The sequence below is a fragment of the Amblyraja radiata genome, chromosome 3 (genome assembly GCF_010909765.2).
Source record: "Amblyraja radiata isolate CabotCenter1 chromosome 3, sAmbRad1.1.pri, whole genome shotgun sequence".
In the NCBI taxonomy this organism is placed as follows: Eukaryota; Metazoa; Chordata; class Chondrichthyes; order Rajiformes; family Rajidae; genus Amblyraja; species Amblyraja radiata.
In genome coordinates this window covers 857,298-875,504 of record NC_045958.1, presented here as the reverse complement: position 1 = coordinate 875,504, position 18,207 = coordinate 857,298, and the positions used below count along the sequence as shown (strand labels likewise).

At 39.7% G+C, this 18,207-nt stretch overlaps 1 protein-coding gene across 4 annotated transcripts in view; it reads right to left on the bottom strand.

The window, feature by feature from the left end:
• The window catches only part of ssbp2 (single stranded DNA binding protein 2), a 352,688-nt gene extending 338,099 nt beyond the window's left edge, over positions 1-14,589 (bottom strand). For all 4 annotated transcript variants that reach the window (XM_033017226.1, XM_033017227.1, XM_033017228.1 and 1 more), the window contains exon 1: positions 14,461-14,589. In XM_033017226.1, coding sequence (XP_032873117.1) covers positions 14,461-14,516 — 56 coding nt within the window. In that variant the 5' untranslated portion in view covers positions 14,517-14,589. The remainder of the gene's footprint in view (positions 1-14,460) is intronic.
• Positions 14,590-18,207: the final 3,618 nt, after the last annotated feature.

The window sequence follows — 18,207 nt, the reverse complement described above, 5'->3', positions numbered from 1 at the left end:
CACTTTATCTGACTAACGTGGATTTTCATATTAGTAATCCATTTCCACCCTAAAGGTACGACTGACCACCTGCATCTCACTCAACTCAGCATTTATGTCTGCAAATGTATGGGAAGACCGTTAGAATGCTATTCATTCATAATGCCCCAAGCCAAAACTAATGTTGTTGACACCCCATGTCTGCATGTTTATATTCAACACGGGTCACTAGACTGTAATCAAAAGCATAAACTCTCTCTGACTTTCCATTCACTAACTGAAAGCACTGCGGCTAATTGTGATGTTCTAAAAGCTGCCCTGGTGAGATCAGCTAATGCAGAACAAAACAAACAATAAACTTAAGGAATCTGAGCTCCAATATCCATTACAAGCCCATGAACTCCCACAGCTATCTCAACCACACTCCCTACCCAACAACCTCTGCTTGTAAGGATTCCATTCCATATTTCCCCTCCTTTCTATAAGATTTTGAGGCAAGACACTCTATACTGGTGCTACGGCAATATCTTCCTTCCTCCTTTCCCTCTACTACGGTTGTTAATGCTCTCAAAAATGTCTCTTGGATTTCCTGCATTACTGCTCACAACCATTCAGAGCAAAGACCAGATTTGCCTTGTTAGCTTTATGACCAGATTTGCCTTGTTAGCTTTAAACCACCGTCCCAAAGCTCATCCTCCATAATTTCTGTGAATTTCAATAAGATTCCACCAGCAACACATCTTCCCTTCCCATGCAGCATTTCAAAAGGAATTCCATCAGCAACACATCTTCCTCTCCCTTCCCAGCATTTCATCCTCCAATGAAGTCCCAGTTTTTATTATCTCCATCAACCAATCAGCTTATTATGGTGCAGGTACATTGTTCTCTGAGAAACATAGAAACATAGAAATTAGGTGCAGGAGTAGGCCATTCGGCCCTTCGAGCCTGCACCGCCATTCAATATGATCATGGCTGATCATCCAACTCAGTATCCCGTACCTGCCTTCTCTCCATACCCCCTGATCCCTTTAGCCACAAGGGCCACATCTAACTCCCTCTTAAATATAGCCAATGAACTGGCCTCAACTACCCTCTGTGGCAGAGAGTTCCAGAGATTCACCACTCTCTGTGTGAAAAAAGTTTTTCTCATCTCGGTTTTAAAGGATTTCCCCCTTATCCTTAAGCTGTGACCCCTTGTCCTGGACTTCCCCAACATCGGGAACAATCTTCCTGCATCTAGCCTGTCCAACCCCTAAGAATTTTGTAAGTTTCTATAAGATCCCCTCTCAATCTCCTAAATTCTAGAGAGTATAATAATAATAATAATGGATGGGATTTATATAGCGCCTTTAATACTCAGTCTTTCTTCATAAGACAATCCTGACATCCCAGGAATCAGTCTGGTGAACCTTCTCTGCACTCCCTCTATGGCAATAATGTCCTTCCTCAGATTTGGAGACCAAAACTGTACACAATACTCCAGGTGTGAGAATGGCAGCACAGATGGACAAGAAGATGAAGAAAGTATTTGGCAGGCTTGCCTTTATCACTTCGGACAATCAGTACAGTTCAGTTTAGTTTGTCACGTGTACCGAGGTACAGTGAAAAGCTTTTTTTGCGTGCTAACCAGTCAGCGGAGAGATAACACATGATTACAATCGAGGCATTTAGAAACATAGAAAAATAGGTGCAGGAGTAGACCATTCAGCCTTTCGAGCCAGCACTGCCATTCAATATGATCATGACTGATCATCTAAAATCAGTACCATATTCCCGCTTTTTCCCCCCATATCCCTTGATTCCTTTAGCCCTAAAAGCTAAATCTATATCTCTCCAAAAAACATCCAGTGAATTGGCCTCCACTGCCTTCTGTGGCAGAGAATTCTACGGATTCACAACTCACTGGGTGAAGACGTCTTTCCTCATCTCAGTTCTAAATGGCTTATCTCTTATTCTCAAACTGTGACCCCTGGTTCTTGACTCCCCCAACATCAGGAACATTTTTCCTGCATCTAGCCAGTCCAACCCTTTAAGAATTTTATATGTTTCGACAAGATCGTCTCGCATCCTTCTAAATTCCAGTGAATACAAGCCCAGTCGACCCATTCTTTCATCATATGTCAATCCCGCCATCCCGGGTGTTAACTTGGTGAACCTACGCTGCACTCCCTCAGCAGCAATAATGTCCTTCCACAAATAAGGAGACCAAAATTGCACACAATACTCCAGGTGCGCTCTCACCAGGGCCCTGTACAACTGCAGTAGGACCTGCTTGCTCCTAAACTCAAATCCTATTGCAATGAAGGCCAACATGCTATTAGCTTTCTTCACTGCCTGCTGTACTTGCATGCTTACTTTCAGTGACTGATGTGCAAGCACACCCAGGTCTCGTTGCACCTCCCCTTTTCCTAATCTGTCTTCCTGTTCTTGCCAAAGTGGATAACCTCATTTATCCACATTATACTGCATCTTCCCACTCACCCAACCTATCCAAGTCACCCTGCAGCCTCATAGCATCCTCATCGCAGCTCACATTGCCACCCAGCTTTGTGTCATCTGCAAACTTGGAGATGTCACATTTAATTCCCTCCATATAACCATATAACAATTACAGCCGTGAAACAGGCCATCTCGGCCCTTCTAGTCCGTACCTAACCCTCGTCCAAATCATTAATAGATATTGTAAATAACTGGAGTCCCAGCACCGAGCCTTGCAGCACCCCACTAGTCACTTCCTGCCATTCTGAAAAGGACTCGTTAATTCCTACTCTTTGCTTCCTGTCTGCCAACCAGTTCTCTATCCATGTCAATATCTTACCCCCAATACCACGTGTTCTAATTTCGCACACTATTCTCGTGTGGGACCTGGTCAAAGGCTTTTTGAAAGTCCAGATTCATCACATCCACTGGGTCTCCCTTATCTATTCTATTTGTTACATCCTCAAAAAATTCCAAAAGCTTCGTCAAGCATGATTTCCCCTTCATAAATCCGTGCTGACTTTGACCGATCCCGTCACTGCTTTCCAAATGCGCTGCGATAACATCTTTAATAATCGACTCCAGCATCTTCCCCACTACCGATGTAAGGCTAACTGGTCTTGTTTTCTCTCACTCTCTCTCTCTCTCTCTCTCTCTCCTTTCTTAAAAAAGTTGAGTTACATTGGATCAGTTTCTGTGGGCTGGAGGGTAGCCAGAGTCGAGAGAACATTGGAAAATTATCACCAATGCATACACGATTTTCAGGGCCACCTCCTTTTGAGTACTCTGGGATGCAGTCCATCAGGCCCTGGGGATTTATCTGCCTTCAGTCCCAACAGTTTACCTAACACCATTTCCTAACTAATGTGGATTCCCTTCAGTTCCTCCCTCTCACTAGATCTCAGTCCCCTAGTATTTCTGGGAGTTTGTTTGTGTCTTTCTTAGTGAAGACAGAACCAAAGGACTCATTTAACTGTTCTGCCATTTCCTTGTTTCCCATCATAAATTCACCTGTCGCTGATTGTAAGCAATCTACATTTGTCTTTACAGTGTATATATACATGATACAGGGATTAGGATGTCATGTTGCAACTGTTGTTCAGGGGCATTTTGTGCAATTCAGGTCACCCAGCGGCAGGAAAAATGTCATTAAAACATAGAATAATAGACACAAAATACTGGAGTAATTCAATGGGTTAGGCAGTATCCATGGAGAAAGGAATTGATGATATTTCGGGTCTAGACCCTTCATCAGACTGCACACGAATGGGCCTCGGTCCACAATGTTTGTGCCAAACATGGTGCCAAGTTAAACTGATCAAGTTGGAATTCTTTTAGAAAAGGAATTCAAGGATGTTAATGGGACTTGAGGCATTGTGTTATAAGGAGAAATAAGGTGCACAAAAAAGAAAAGTGCTACAGGAACTCAGTGGGTCAGGTAACATCCTCTGAGAACATGGAAGGAACACAACCCAAGGCGTTGCCTGTCCATGTTCTCTGACTTTCTGAGTTACTCTAGCACTTTGTGACTTTGAGTTATAGGAAGAGGCTGGGACTTTTTTCCTGGAACAGAGGAGGTTAAGGGGTGACGTTATAGAGGCTCATGAGGGTGCAGATCAGAATCCTTCGCAAGGTTGGGAGCATAATTTTAAGGTGAGAGAGGAAAGATTTAAAATTGACTCTCGGGGCAGCTTTTTTAACAGAGGGCAATGGGTATGTGGAATGAACTGCCAAGGGAAGTTGCAGAGGTGGGTACAATTACCAAGTTTATAAGTTATCCTTTATTACAAGAGGAGCTGTGCAAATGATTAGTAACATCTTGTTCCAATTATATAAAGCTGTGGTGACATCATAGGTAGATTATTTTATACAGGTCTGCTCTCACAACCCAAGGAAAGATACCTGAAAAAGAGGGAGTATAGTAATAGAAGACACAAAGTGCTGGAGTCAGGCAGCATCTCTGCCCAGCATTGTGTCGTTTTTTTCTAAACCAGCATTTGCCATTCCTTGTGTCCTGTACAGCAAAAGGTTCACCAGATTGATTACAGAACAACAGGATTGTCATTTTAGGAGAGATTAAGCAATCTTCTTACTTATGTTCTTGAGGTAATCTTATTGAAACATACACAAATTCCTCAGAGGGAAGATGCTGAAGTGATGGTTCGATATGTGGGGGCATCTAGAAATGGAATCACTGTCCTAAACGAAGACATCACTATTCAGGGTTGATATAAGAACCCCCCCCCCCAAATGATAACAGAGGGTAACAAACTTTCAGAATTCATTATGCACAGAGGGTTCTTGAGGCTCTGTCATTAAATATAACCTAAACACAGAAAGATTGATAGATTTTTACAATATTAAGGTAATCAGGCACAGAGGGTTGATGCAGGAAAGCGAAACCAAGGTAAAACAAAAATCACTCATGGGCGGATTATGGAGAAGGCATGAGGAATCAAATTGTTTCTTTCTGTCACTAATTCTTGATGAAAGGAGGGCTCGTATATTTCACCCATTATTTAAACCACAAATGTGATTTTATTTTCTAAGTAAGTTTATTCAAAACTATGTTTTGTAAAGGAATGTAATTAAGAAATCTTACTCTGGTACTGAAGGTTAATATGAAATATTAGCTTTCTATTAGGAAACTAAAAAGATCAACCCACATTTGGTGCAAGCTCATTTGCAACAGACCCTGCAGTTTTATTAAACAAACATAATTAAAAATAAGGAATTTCAAAACAATTTAAAAAAATCAAGAGATGATGGAAATTGGAAATAAAACAAAATTCTGGAAATGCTCAGCAGGTCAGGCAAAAATTGTGGAGAAAAAGAGCACTAATATTTTCAGTCAATGATCTTCCATCAGGATTAGGACTTCTGCTTCCATAATCATTATTGCATTTCTGATGGAAATCCCTTTCTCCCCATCCAGAACAAGGATAAGAGTGCATCTCATCTCCACCCAAATCGAAGGTACTTTTCCTGTCACAGCTCCCTAGTTTACTCTATCTATTTCCACCAACATCTTCTCCACATCTCACAACATCATCTCATGTCAATGCAGAAGATATAACATCTGCTCCTTTTTCTCTTCTAATCATTGAGAGACCCAAAAATGTCTTACATATGAATGCATGATTCACTTGTACTTCTTCCAATTTACTGTATTCAAAGAACATCCAGCAGGTTTTTATTTTTACACAGAGGGTAGTGGGTTCCTGGAGCATGCTGCCAGGGGTGGTGGTTGAAGCTGATACATTAGTGGCATTTAATGTATGCAGGGAATGGAAGGAGATAGATAATGTACAGGTAGAAAAGTGATGGTCTCAGCCTCATGATCAGCACAGACATTGTGGGCTGAAAAGCCTGTTCTTGTGGTGTACACTTCCATGTTCTATCATAAAGAAGTCTCCTCCCCCACACATCAGTCCGAAGAAGGGTTTCGACCCGAAACGTTGCCTATTTCCTTCGCTCCATAGATGCTGCCTCACCCGCTGAGTTTCTCCAGCATTTTTGTCTGCTGTAGGTTTAGAGACCTCTTTGCAGAACATCTCTGTTCAGTCCCGAGGGTGACTCTGAGCTTCAAATTGCAGGTCACTTTCTTTATCCACGCAGTCTGACCTTTCTCATTTTGGCATCTTATCCACTGTTCATATATCAACCTGATGAACAGCATTTCATCTTTTAACTGACATGGTACACCCCTCAGGATTCAACCCCAATATCAATTCAGATAACCAGTCTTTCCAATTTGTATCTGGCCTGCTGAGTATGTTCAGATCATCAGCAAATGTAGTGTTGAGTATCTCACAATTCCAGCATTTTTTTCCCCCTCTCCTCACCATTTTTGTTCATCTCCTACTATTTGTGTCTCCTACAGAGAGATCAACTGCAATGATAAGCCTTCATTATCCTCTCAACTGGAACTACCACTAATTGTCTCATTGAGTCTCTGCCCTATAAAGTTATTCCAATTGCTCGCTCAATACCTCCATCTTTTTTTAATAAATTATAATGTTTGTCTTTTACCTTTTTCCAGTTCTAAGGAATAGTCATCCACCCAAAACATTAAATCTGTTCCTATCTCCACAGATACGGTTTGATCCAATGTATATTTCTAAAACTGAGTGTTTATTTTTGAACATCACTACATTGCAGGAGAGCAGGGAGTTTAATCGTGCAACACCTTTATTTTAAACATAGAAAATAGGTGCAGGAGTAGGCCATTCGGCCCTTCGAGCCAGCACTGCCATTCAATATGATCATGGCTAATCATCCAACTCGGTATCCTGTACCTGCCTTCTCTCCATACCCCCTGATCCCTTTAGCCACAAGGGCCACATTTAACTCTCTCTTAAATATAGCCAATGAACTGGCCTCAACTACATTCTGTGGCAGGGAGTTCCACAGATTCACCACTCTCTGTGTGAAAAATGTTTTTCTCATCTCGGTCCAAAAAGATTTCCCCCTTATCCTTAAACTGTGACCCCTTGTCCTGGACTTCCCCAACATCGGGAACAATCTTCCTGCATCTAGCCTGTCCAACCCCTTCAGAATTTTGTAAGTTTCTATAAGATCCCCCCTCAATCTTCTAAATTCTAGCGAGTACAAGCCGAGTCTATCCAGTCTTTCTTCATATGAAAGTCCTGACATCCCAGGAATCAGTCTGGTGAACCTGCTCTGTACTCCCTCTATGGCAAGAATGTCTTTACTCAGATTTGGAGACCAAAACTGTACACAATACTCCAGGTGTGGTCACACCAATACCCTGTACAGCTGCAGTAGAACCTCCCTGCTCCTATACTCAAATCATTTTGCTATGAATGCTAACATACCATTTGCTTTCTTCACTGCCTGCTGCACCTGCATGCCTACTTTCAATGACTGGTGTACCATGACACCCAGGACTCGTGGCATCTCCCCTTTTCCTAATCGGCCACCATTTAGATAATAATAAAAGCGTGATTTATGCTAAATGGCATGCGTATGCTTCAGCATGTATGCCACGTTGGCGTTCCTTTAGGGACGATGAACCGCAGAAGATTCAATCGTCTATGAAAGATTCTCTCTCAGACTCCTGGTGACTATTGACTCCATATGATGCAATCATCAGGTTTTCTATGCTTCTCAAAGATCCATCCACATGGGAATTAGACACAGATGTGACTACTGCCATGGGGCAAAGCCCAATTGTTGATGGATTCTGGAGAACTGCATCATTTCTAGAAGTAGCCTAGAGAAAATAAAGCATTTTTGACGAGACTCAGCAGGCAGGCAAATCTGATAATAGTGCAATAATCATGAAAGGAAAAAAAAAGTTGGCAAAAATTGGCTTCACTTATATCTAGACACGTAATAAGAAGTTCCCAAGCAATTTCCTGAACCGAATGATTGCATGGGCAACTTAGGCAACAGTAATTGCAAGATCAAAACAATGGAACAGAATTAATTTGTCCTCATTTTAAGAAACATGGTGTAGTACAGTAATCAAGACAAATTCCAAAATTGTCATTTTCACAAAAGAGAAAATAGCAATATAAAATGACACTCGCATTATAATGTTACCGCCAGTGCAGCCATAACTGTCTCCAGGGGCAAAGGAACTGATTCTCCTACATAAGATTAAAGCTCGGGGTAGATGAAGGATGCATTATGATTGCCAGACTTAACATATCTGAAAACAAATGTTGTCTCATATTTTTCAGGACATGTACCTCACATGATGATTTTATATCCTGGTTACTTTTTCACATTATAACATTAAACACACAGGAATTTTCCAATAAAAGTGAAAAATATTGTTGACTTTTGTCTCCATCTTGTCATTTTCATTTAATTCTTGGGCAATTGTTTTTTTCGACTTCATGCGCCAAATTTTTTATTCTACAAATGAAATAATTATTATTATAAACTAGGTAAAAAGTGTAACTGCAAAGTGGATTAACAATTACATCTCTGAGTTCAACACAGAACTAGTTATCTACATATCTGCTAGAATTTGAATTATCAGCAGAAAGAAAGAGTACAGGAATAAGGCTAAGCAGTAAAATCTAGTTTATTAAGACTTGACCTCTCCAGTGCCCCCAAACCAGAATATATGCATACAACTAATCTGGTATGTCAGTACAAATTTTTAAAATGTTACCTGATACACTAATAGATAACTATTCATGTCACAATGTCTATGCCAGTTTGCAAATAATATTCTCCATTGCAGTGCAAATATAGAAACATAGAAACATAAAACATATAAAAATGAGCTAGATTTATCTCCTGGTCACTTATTATCACTATTCTGAAGAGACAATTCTAACAACAATGAAAAACATACTGTAATATTTGAGTGAACTCTCCAAGTACCACCAAATCAATTAATTTGTAGTGAAATATACAATTATAAAGAATCTTCAAACAATGGTAAAGTAACAATGTCTTCCACTTTGGAAAGATATTTTCAAAACTATTTCAGGATATCGGACAAAATATACACCAAAGAAGTTTATTTTGAGTCATAAACTTTCTCTCAATTGGTTCAAAAGGGGATTTGCAAATCAATTCTCATACTTGCCTGATATGGTAGGTTACTTAAAACTTACAGCAAGGTATACAATGGCATCTTGGTTTACACATCGAAATCACAATTTGCATAGCAATTTTAAACACACGCAAGACGCTAAAGGCAAGTATAAAAATAAACTTCTCGTTTAAAATTATGTTTATTTTGTTCCTGAACTTCGCAGAGGGACTTCACAAAAAAGAATTAGACAAACGTAAACACCGAACTAGAGGAGGTATTGGAATTAACTATCAAAAGTTTGATCAAAGAGATGTATTTTAAGGAGAGTAATAAAGGATGAGATATTTAAAGTAGTTTTTGAGGCGTTTCAGTGTGTACAGAAGAGGGAACAGAAAATGTTGCTTCCAGTGAGTGATATTAATATAAAGGTAAAAATCTTAAGGAGATGGAGCAGTGTTCACCATTGCAAGTCAGTAAATACAAAGTCTTTTGGAGGGGTAAGTGATAAAGAGCAAATAATTCAATTACAAAGTTCATGGAAGATGGTTAACAAGAGAGGCATTGGTGCAACAAAGGGCACGGATTATTTTTTCGTGAAAAATTTGCTAAGAATGAAGGTGTGAAGTTATGGAGGTGGAGGGAATTATGAATGAATTCATAAATATTTAGACTTCAGTCACAACACACAAAATAAGCAACAAATTTACTGTATTACAATACAATTACTTGTCTCCACTGAGCTCAGATAGGCCTACAGAACCATTTTTAAAAATGTCACACTCACTTCCTATAAGCATCGTAAATGGAAACAAGAGGGGAAAAAATTGTCATCATTTACCACAGTGATTCAACTCTAATAGATAGAGAAACATTAATGGGCTGAAAGACTGATAAAAAACAATTATGTTTTTTGGAGACAGTAAAATATTTCTAGTCTCCCTTCGAAGTCTCATCTCAAGAAGAACATAAATGTAGAATAAATCAACAAATCCACAGTTCAATAAAGTAATTTGTTCTCCACATATATTAGTTCGGCCAACAAAAGCATCCAAAAATGTAATTCTCCATATAATTGTTGAAAGGAAACCAGAACAAAGATAATCAATCAGTGGTAATTTTTGGAATCATTCAATTTGAAAATCAATAGAAATGCATTTTTATACTAAGTTTTATTTGACATTATAAAAAGAGTAACTAAGCAGGTCAGGCAGCATCTCTGGAGAACATGGATAGGCGTTGGGTGAGACTGGATTCTTCAGTCTGAAGAAGGATCTTGACCCAAAATGTCTCCTATCTATGTTCTCCAGAGATACTGCAGAGTTATCCAAGCACGTTGTGCCTTTATTTTGTCGTTCCTTGGTTCTACATTTTATCATACATTGTGAATAACAGAATTAAGATCGGTATCATTAGGATAAAGTATAATCCAATAAATTATATTTTCTTTTCTAAATTGAGTTCAACTACTTTCTATTCTTCAAATATCCTAGCAGGAGATAATGAAGTAGTACTTTGTACTGAACGGACCGAGTTCATGAAATAATGGCATAGTTCCCAGATTACTCAAGAATCATGATCATTCTGCATATTTTCACATTTAACAAAAAGATAGAGAGTGGAACCTTGTTTCAAACTCTTACAAAGATTCCTCCACTACAATAGCCAACTGTGCAAGATGCTTCCTTTCTTGCGATCTTTTAAATTGCCATCGAGCCTGGTAACTCTTATCAAACGATGTAGAATTTTAGTAACACAGTAACCCAGTTATATACATTACAGATGAATTAGAACATACAACAGAAATACCCAAATCACTTTGTGTTCATTTTACATGCAAGTCTTCCATACCAAATCACGTTGCACACTCTCTTTACATCAATTACAAAAATACTAATATTTTTAAAATGACAAAATCCACATTGTTATTCATATTTCATGGTAATCTCGAAGATTGGTTTCTATGGTTGGTTAGAATCTCAGAAAACATTTTTTTTTTTTAAATCCCCAACACACAGATTTGGGATTAAAAAGTATATTCTCCGATGAATCGATGAAAACCAAACACATCTGCAAAAAAAAAAAAAAAGAAAAAGAAAAATAAAAAAAATAAAAAAAATAGCACTAGCAGTTATTTTAATGGATGTCTTTATTTTAAATTGTTTAATCGCTATATTAAAATAGTTCAAGAGGAAGGCCAGACTTCCATGTTAAGGGCTGTCCATTTATTGGTCAACCGTGCTTTCTCTGCCTTTGTAAAGAATTCAGTTATAGTATCACTGGGGTAGAACTGTTAAATATTACGACCACAATCACTACTCATGGAAATTATAGCAATATAGGCAGCATCACAAGCTTTTAACTACTCGTGAAAATTAATAAAACTAGACGCTCAAATTCCAAAATAGAAACAGAAAATCCTGAAAATCATGCAGCATCTGCAGAATAGGAACACAATTAATCTTTCCTGGAAATAACCTTTCATGAGAGCTCAGCTTTATGAAAGATCATCAATATAAAATGTTAATTGTTTCTCTCTCCACAGATCATCCCCGATCCACCAAATATTTTCAGCATTTTCTGTTTCACATCTAGTAATGTTTTACTGGACCCACGGTTCAAATCAAAGAAGTGTAGAATATGTTATTTGTTAATGACTGTGTTAATAAATATAAATAAATAAGAAATCAGACCAAGCAAATTCCATACTTCTGTAAGCATCACAAGTACACCTAATAATTTAGTCAAATTATAGTTTTGATTGGTAAACCTGATGAACATTATCCTCCTATAATAATTCCACTGGACTGGAATTTTAGTCCAGCATGAATCTGCCAGTAAAAAAGTCTGCATCAAACTTCTTCCAATCAGCACTTCTGATCAAACTTATGATCAAGATTACTTCTTGTACCACTATCTTTCAAGATGATTAATTCAATAAATTAAATGTCAAGTAACTTGAGAGTAGCATTTAGTGTGCAGATACAAACTGCTGTGAACAATTTAATTTATAAAAATGCCTTTCCAAAGTAGAAGCATTCTACGTTTCCTATTTTGTTAAGTTTCCTATGTTCTAAATTTGAAAGGAAAGTTGTTTGCGGAAAGCTTATTTCAGATTGCAACTGTATGCAGAAAGAGTTTCATTTCATAAAATTATAATTTTAGCTCTGAAGTTCTGATACACAACATCGATGAAATACGATGTAGAGTGACAGGTTTAAAGACATTAAGTGGTGTAGGTGCTTGTAATTCACTCTCCACGAGAGTCAACTGGTGGTCATAATTAGGCTGCAGGTTATGCATTCACGATGACAGTGCTCCAAAATACAACACGCTATTTGCGGAATTGCAGCATCACTCTGTAACTGGCAGCCAGACTTGCAAATCAAATATCCACCGAACCTTTGCCGACAAATGCAAATTAATTTCAAGTTAAGGATTTTGCTCCCTTACTCTCTTCGCTATCTACCAAAATTATTTCTTCAGTTCTGCTGTTAAAACTGAGGTTGAATTGATCTTTTAGCCATCTTTATAAAGTGTATACCAGGTAAATATAAATATGTATTATGAAAGTATCAAAGTAAAATATGCCCCTTTTTTTCTTCACAAGTGAGTTACAGGCTAAGTTTATGAATGAGGTATGATCATTGTTAGAAACCACATTATATCAGATTTCAGCCACAGATCTGTAGATGATTGCAGAAATACATAAATTAACATAGTTACATTTTTGTTAAAATTTTAATAAATATCAATAATAATAATCAACATCAACAGTGCAAGTATTTGTAAACAATTAATCTTGTGGAACCAGATTTCCAAAATAAATATTTCAGTTTCGATCAATCTTAAACAAACAAATATTGGGATTGTAATGACCAAAACTGTTCATAATAATTATGTACATTTTCATTTGGAAAGGTTCACTTGAGAAACTTAGATATAGTCATTGTACTTTTGCATTTACTGACATTGGCATCATTTTATATTTATAGATTGTTTTATTCTTTGCTATGTTTTAAAAGCGGGCAAATAAGATGCAGGCCACAGAAACAGTCCCAAATAAGAGCAATATTTATTTTCAAAGTGTTTTTTTTACAAGCAGCATGCCCACTACTACAAATGTAGATACTCGTGTGCAAATAAACAACAAAAGCAAGAAGAAACTCACGTTCCCTTATTTTCAAAGAAGTAATCTTCTTAAGTACGTAGGTAATAAATTATACTATCACTTTTTGCAGAGTTGTATTGTTCTTAATTAAAAGTATAGCTACCTTAAGACATGTTTATAGCACCAGCACAATACGATAACATTACAGATCTGTTCTTGCTTCCAACAGCTACTAATATACAACTAAATGCAATTTGAATGAGTAATTCAAAGCAAATGGCTATTATTTATTTTAATTAAAAAAGTTACAGCTGGCAGATTACATTCCCTTGTTTTCTTCTTCTATGGTTATTCCTAACGTAGCGTGGTGTAACATGGCACTAGGGGAGACTCCATGCAACTTAGACTTGGCTGCTCCCTTGCTCAGAATCCTAGTATTGTTTGCCAATTAATACAGAAGCATTTATAAAATTCTTAAATTCATGATTAAAATACAAGGCAAACTCCGATTCTAAATACTACGAGCCGCCCTTTAGCTTAGCCTTAGCAGAAATATATCTAGGTCTACCGATAGCAAACAAGCAAAATTATGTAAAATAAAAAGTGCAACATTGAGTGTTTGTTTTATTACTCGTCGCAACAACAACATGACGTTTACAGTTCTCTGAATAGCATCTTGTAAAAAGCGAGCAAGTAGAGAGCAGTAACTACTGTTTGGATGCAAACTCGGAACGCTAATATTATGAAAAACATATAAACTTATACATTTCCCAAACTTTCCTTCCAAAGTAGTTATTAACCACTATTGCATGTACGATGTGCATTTTCGATGTGTATTCCAGGACTGTAACTACTATATCGCTTTGGTACAGGATACAATCTCGGCATGAAACGTATAGCTTACAGCTATTCTCTAATACCAATTTTGGCCTCTATTTTGCTTTGTCCTTTCCAGCTCCTTTTAATATTTCTGGGCTAAGTTCATCCTACACCTCAGTAAAGTAGCTCTTCTCCCTGAGTCCCACCACAAAAAAAAGTGCAATAGCTCTGCGCGCAGAGTGCCACAACACGAGAACAAGCCCCCAAGAAACCGGTGCAACTTAGTTTCATGCTTTTCTCCTCTCAATCGATTACACTTTCAGCAATTGTAACAGCACTTCGATGACCCCTTAAACTGTAGCCCGGTGCACCCAGCGTGCCAGTGTCAAGAGAACAGCGGCTAGTTCTTGTCCTGAGTCCACTGGGTGTCAGGAATTAACTTAAATGTTGTCACACAAACCACACAGTCTGGAGTTTGACATCTCACTATACCATTGCGGACCCGCCGGAGTTGAATCTGGGGTCGGTTTCCCCGTAAAAGCTGAGGCAAACTTACTTTTCCCTGGCTTGGCTGTCAGAAGGTACAGTGTTACTCTTGCCTTTGGCGTACATGCTTGAAGAGCTGGATTGTCACGCACCTGTCAAGCCATCAGGGTCCCGGGAACAACCCCGTCACCATGGCGACACGGCCACGGCCCCGCCTCATTGGCCGGCCGCGCGGCCGAGACCTCCCCTTCTCCATGGCAACAGGCTGACGGACGGGCGCGATTGGCTGGCTGAGTGGCTGCCGCTCGTTGGGGGGATTTGAAACCGTTGCAGTTCGGATTTTTTTGAAAAAAACGGCCGGGCTGTTCTGGTGAGTGGATCCAACCCCCCCCCCCCCTTCCTCCCCGGCGCGTCACAAAACCCGGCCTGGAGTCGGCTCACCCCGGACTGGCTCATCTAGACTCACCCCGGACCGGCTCACCTAGACACACATAGAGGCTCACCCCGGACCGGCTCAACTACACTCACCCCGGACCGGCTCAACTAGACTCACATAGACACATATAGACTCACCCCGGACCGGCTCAACTAGACTTACATAGACACACAGACACACAGACACACAGACACACAGACACACAGACACACAGACACACAGACACACAGACACACAGACACATAGACACATAGACACATAGACACACAGACACATAGACACATAGACACATAGACACATAGACACACAGACACATAGACACATAGACACATAGACACACAGACACATAGACACACATACACACAGACACATAGACACACAGACACATAGACACACAGACACACAGACACACAGACACACAGACACACAGACACATAGACACATAGACACACAGACACACAGACACACAGACACATAGACACATAGACACACAGACACATACACACAGACACATAGACACATAGACACATAGACACACAGACACATAGACACATAGACACATAGACACACAGACACATAGACACACAGACACACAGACACACAGACACATAGACACATAGACACACAGACACATAGACACACAGACACATAGACACATAGACACACAGACACACAGACACACAGACACATAGACACATAGACACACAGACACACAGACACATAGACACACATACACACAGACACATAGACACACAGACACATAGACACATAGACACACAGACACACAGACACACAGACACACAGACACATAGACACATAGACACACAGACACATACACACAGACACATAGACACACAGACACATAGACACATAGACACATAGACACACAGACACATAGACACACAGACACATAGACACATAGACACACAGACACACAGACACACAGACACATAGACACATAGACACACAGACACACAGACACATAGACACACATACACACAGACACATAGACACACAGACACACAGACACATAGACACACAGACACATAGACACATAGACACACAGACACACAGACACATAGACACACAGACACACAGACACATAGACACACAGACACATAGACACACAGACACATAGACAAATAGACACATAGACACACAGACACACAGACACATAGACACACAGACACATAGACACACAGACACATAGACACACAGACACATAGACACACATACACACAGACACATAGACACATAGACACACAGACACATAGACACACAGACACATAGACACACATACACACAGACACATAGACACATATACACAGACACATAGACACACATACACACAGACACATAGACACATAGACACATAGACACACAGACACATACACACAGACACACAGACACATAGACACACAGACACATAGACACACAGACACATAGACACACATACACACAGACACATAAACACATAGACACATAGACACACAGACACATAGACACATAGACACACAGACACATAGACACATAGACACATAGACACACATACACATAGACACATACACACAGACACATAGACACACAGACACATAGACACACAGACACATAGACACACAGACACATAGACACATAGACACACAGACACACAGACACACAGACACATACAAACAGACACATAGACACACAGACACATAGACACACAGACACATAGACACACAGACACATAGACACACAGACACGCAGACACACAGACACACAGACACATAGACACACAGACACATAGACACACAGACACATAGACACATAGACACACAGACACATAGACACATAGACACACAGACACATAGACACACAGACACATAGACACATAGACACACAGACACATACACACAGACACATAGACACATAGACACACAGACACATAGACACATAGACACACAGACACACAGACACACAGACACATAGACACATAGACACACAGACACATAGACACACAGACACATAGACACACAGACACATAGACACACATACACACAGACACATAGACACACAGACACATACACATAGACACACAGACACATAGACACATAGACACACAGACACATAGACACACAGACACATAGACACACAGACACATAGACACACAGACACACAGACACATAGACACACAGACACATAGACACATAGACACATATACACAGACACATAGACACACAGACACATAGACACATACACACAGACACATAGACACACAGACACATAGACACACAGACACACAGACACATAGACACACAGACACATAGACACATAGACACACAGACACATAGACACAGACACACAGACACACAGACACACAGACACATACACACAGACACATAGACACACAGACACATAGACACATAGACACACAGACACACAGACACACAGACACACAGACACATAGACACATAGACACACAGACACACTGACACACAGACACACAGACACATAGACACACAGACACATAGACACATAGACACATAGACACACAGACACATAGACACATAGACACACAGACACATAGACACACACACACACAGACACATAGACACACAGACACATAGACACACAGACACACAGACATAGACACATAGACACACAGACACATAGACACACAGACACATAGACACACAGACACATAGACACACAGACACACAGACACATAGACACATAGACACACAGACACATAGACACACAGACACACAGACACATAGACACATAGACACATAGACACACAGACACACAGACACACAGACACATAGACACACAGACACACAGACACACAGACACACAGACACATAGACACACAGACACACAGATACACAGACACACAGACACACAGACACATAGACACACAGACACACAGACACATAGACACAGACACATAGACACATAGACACGCAGACACACAGACACAGACACATAGACACACAGACACACAGACACACAGACACATAGACACAGACACATAGACACACAGACACACAGACACATAGACACACAGACACACAGAAACAGAGTCTAGTCACAGTCAACACACATAGTAGACGCAGAAATAGAGTCTAGTCACAGTCAACACACAACACACATAGACACAGAAACAGAGTCTAGTCACAGTCAACTCACATAGACACAGAAACAGAGTTTAGTCACAGTCAACTCACAACACACATAGTAGACACAGTGACAAAACATATAACATCCAGACCAAAGGGGTCACAGTTTAAGGATAAAGGGGAAATATTTTAGGACCGAGATGAGGAAAACATTTTTCACACAGAGAGTGGTGAATCTCTGGAATTCTCTGCCACAGAAGGTAGTTGGGGCCAGTTCATTGGC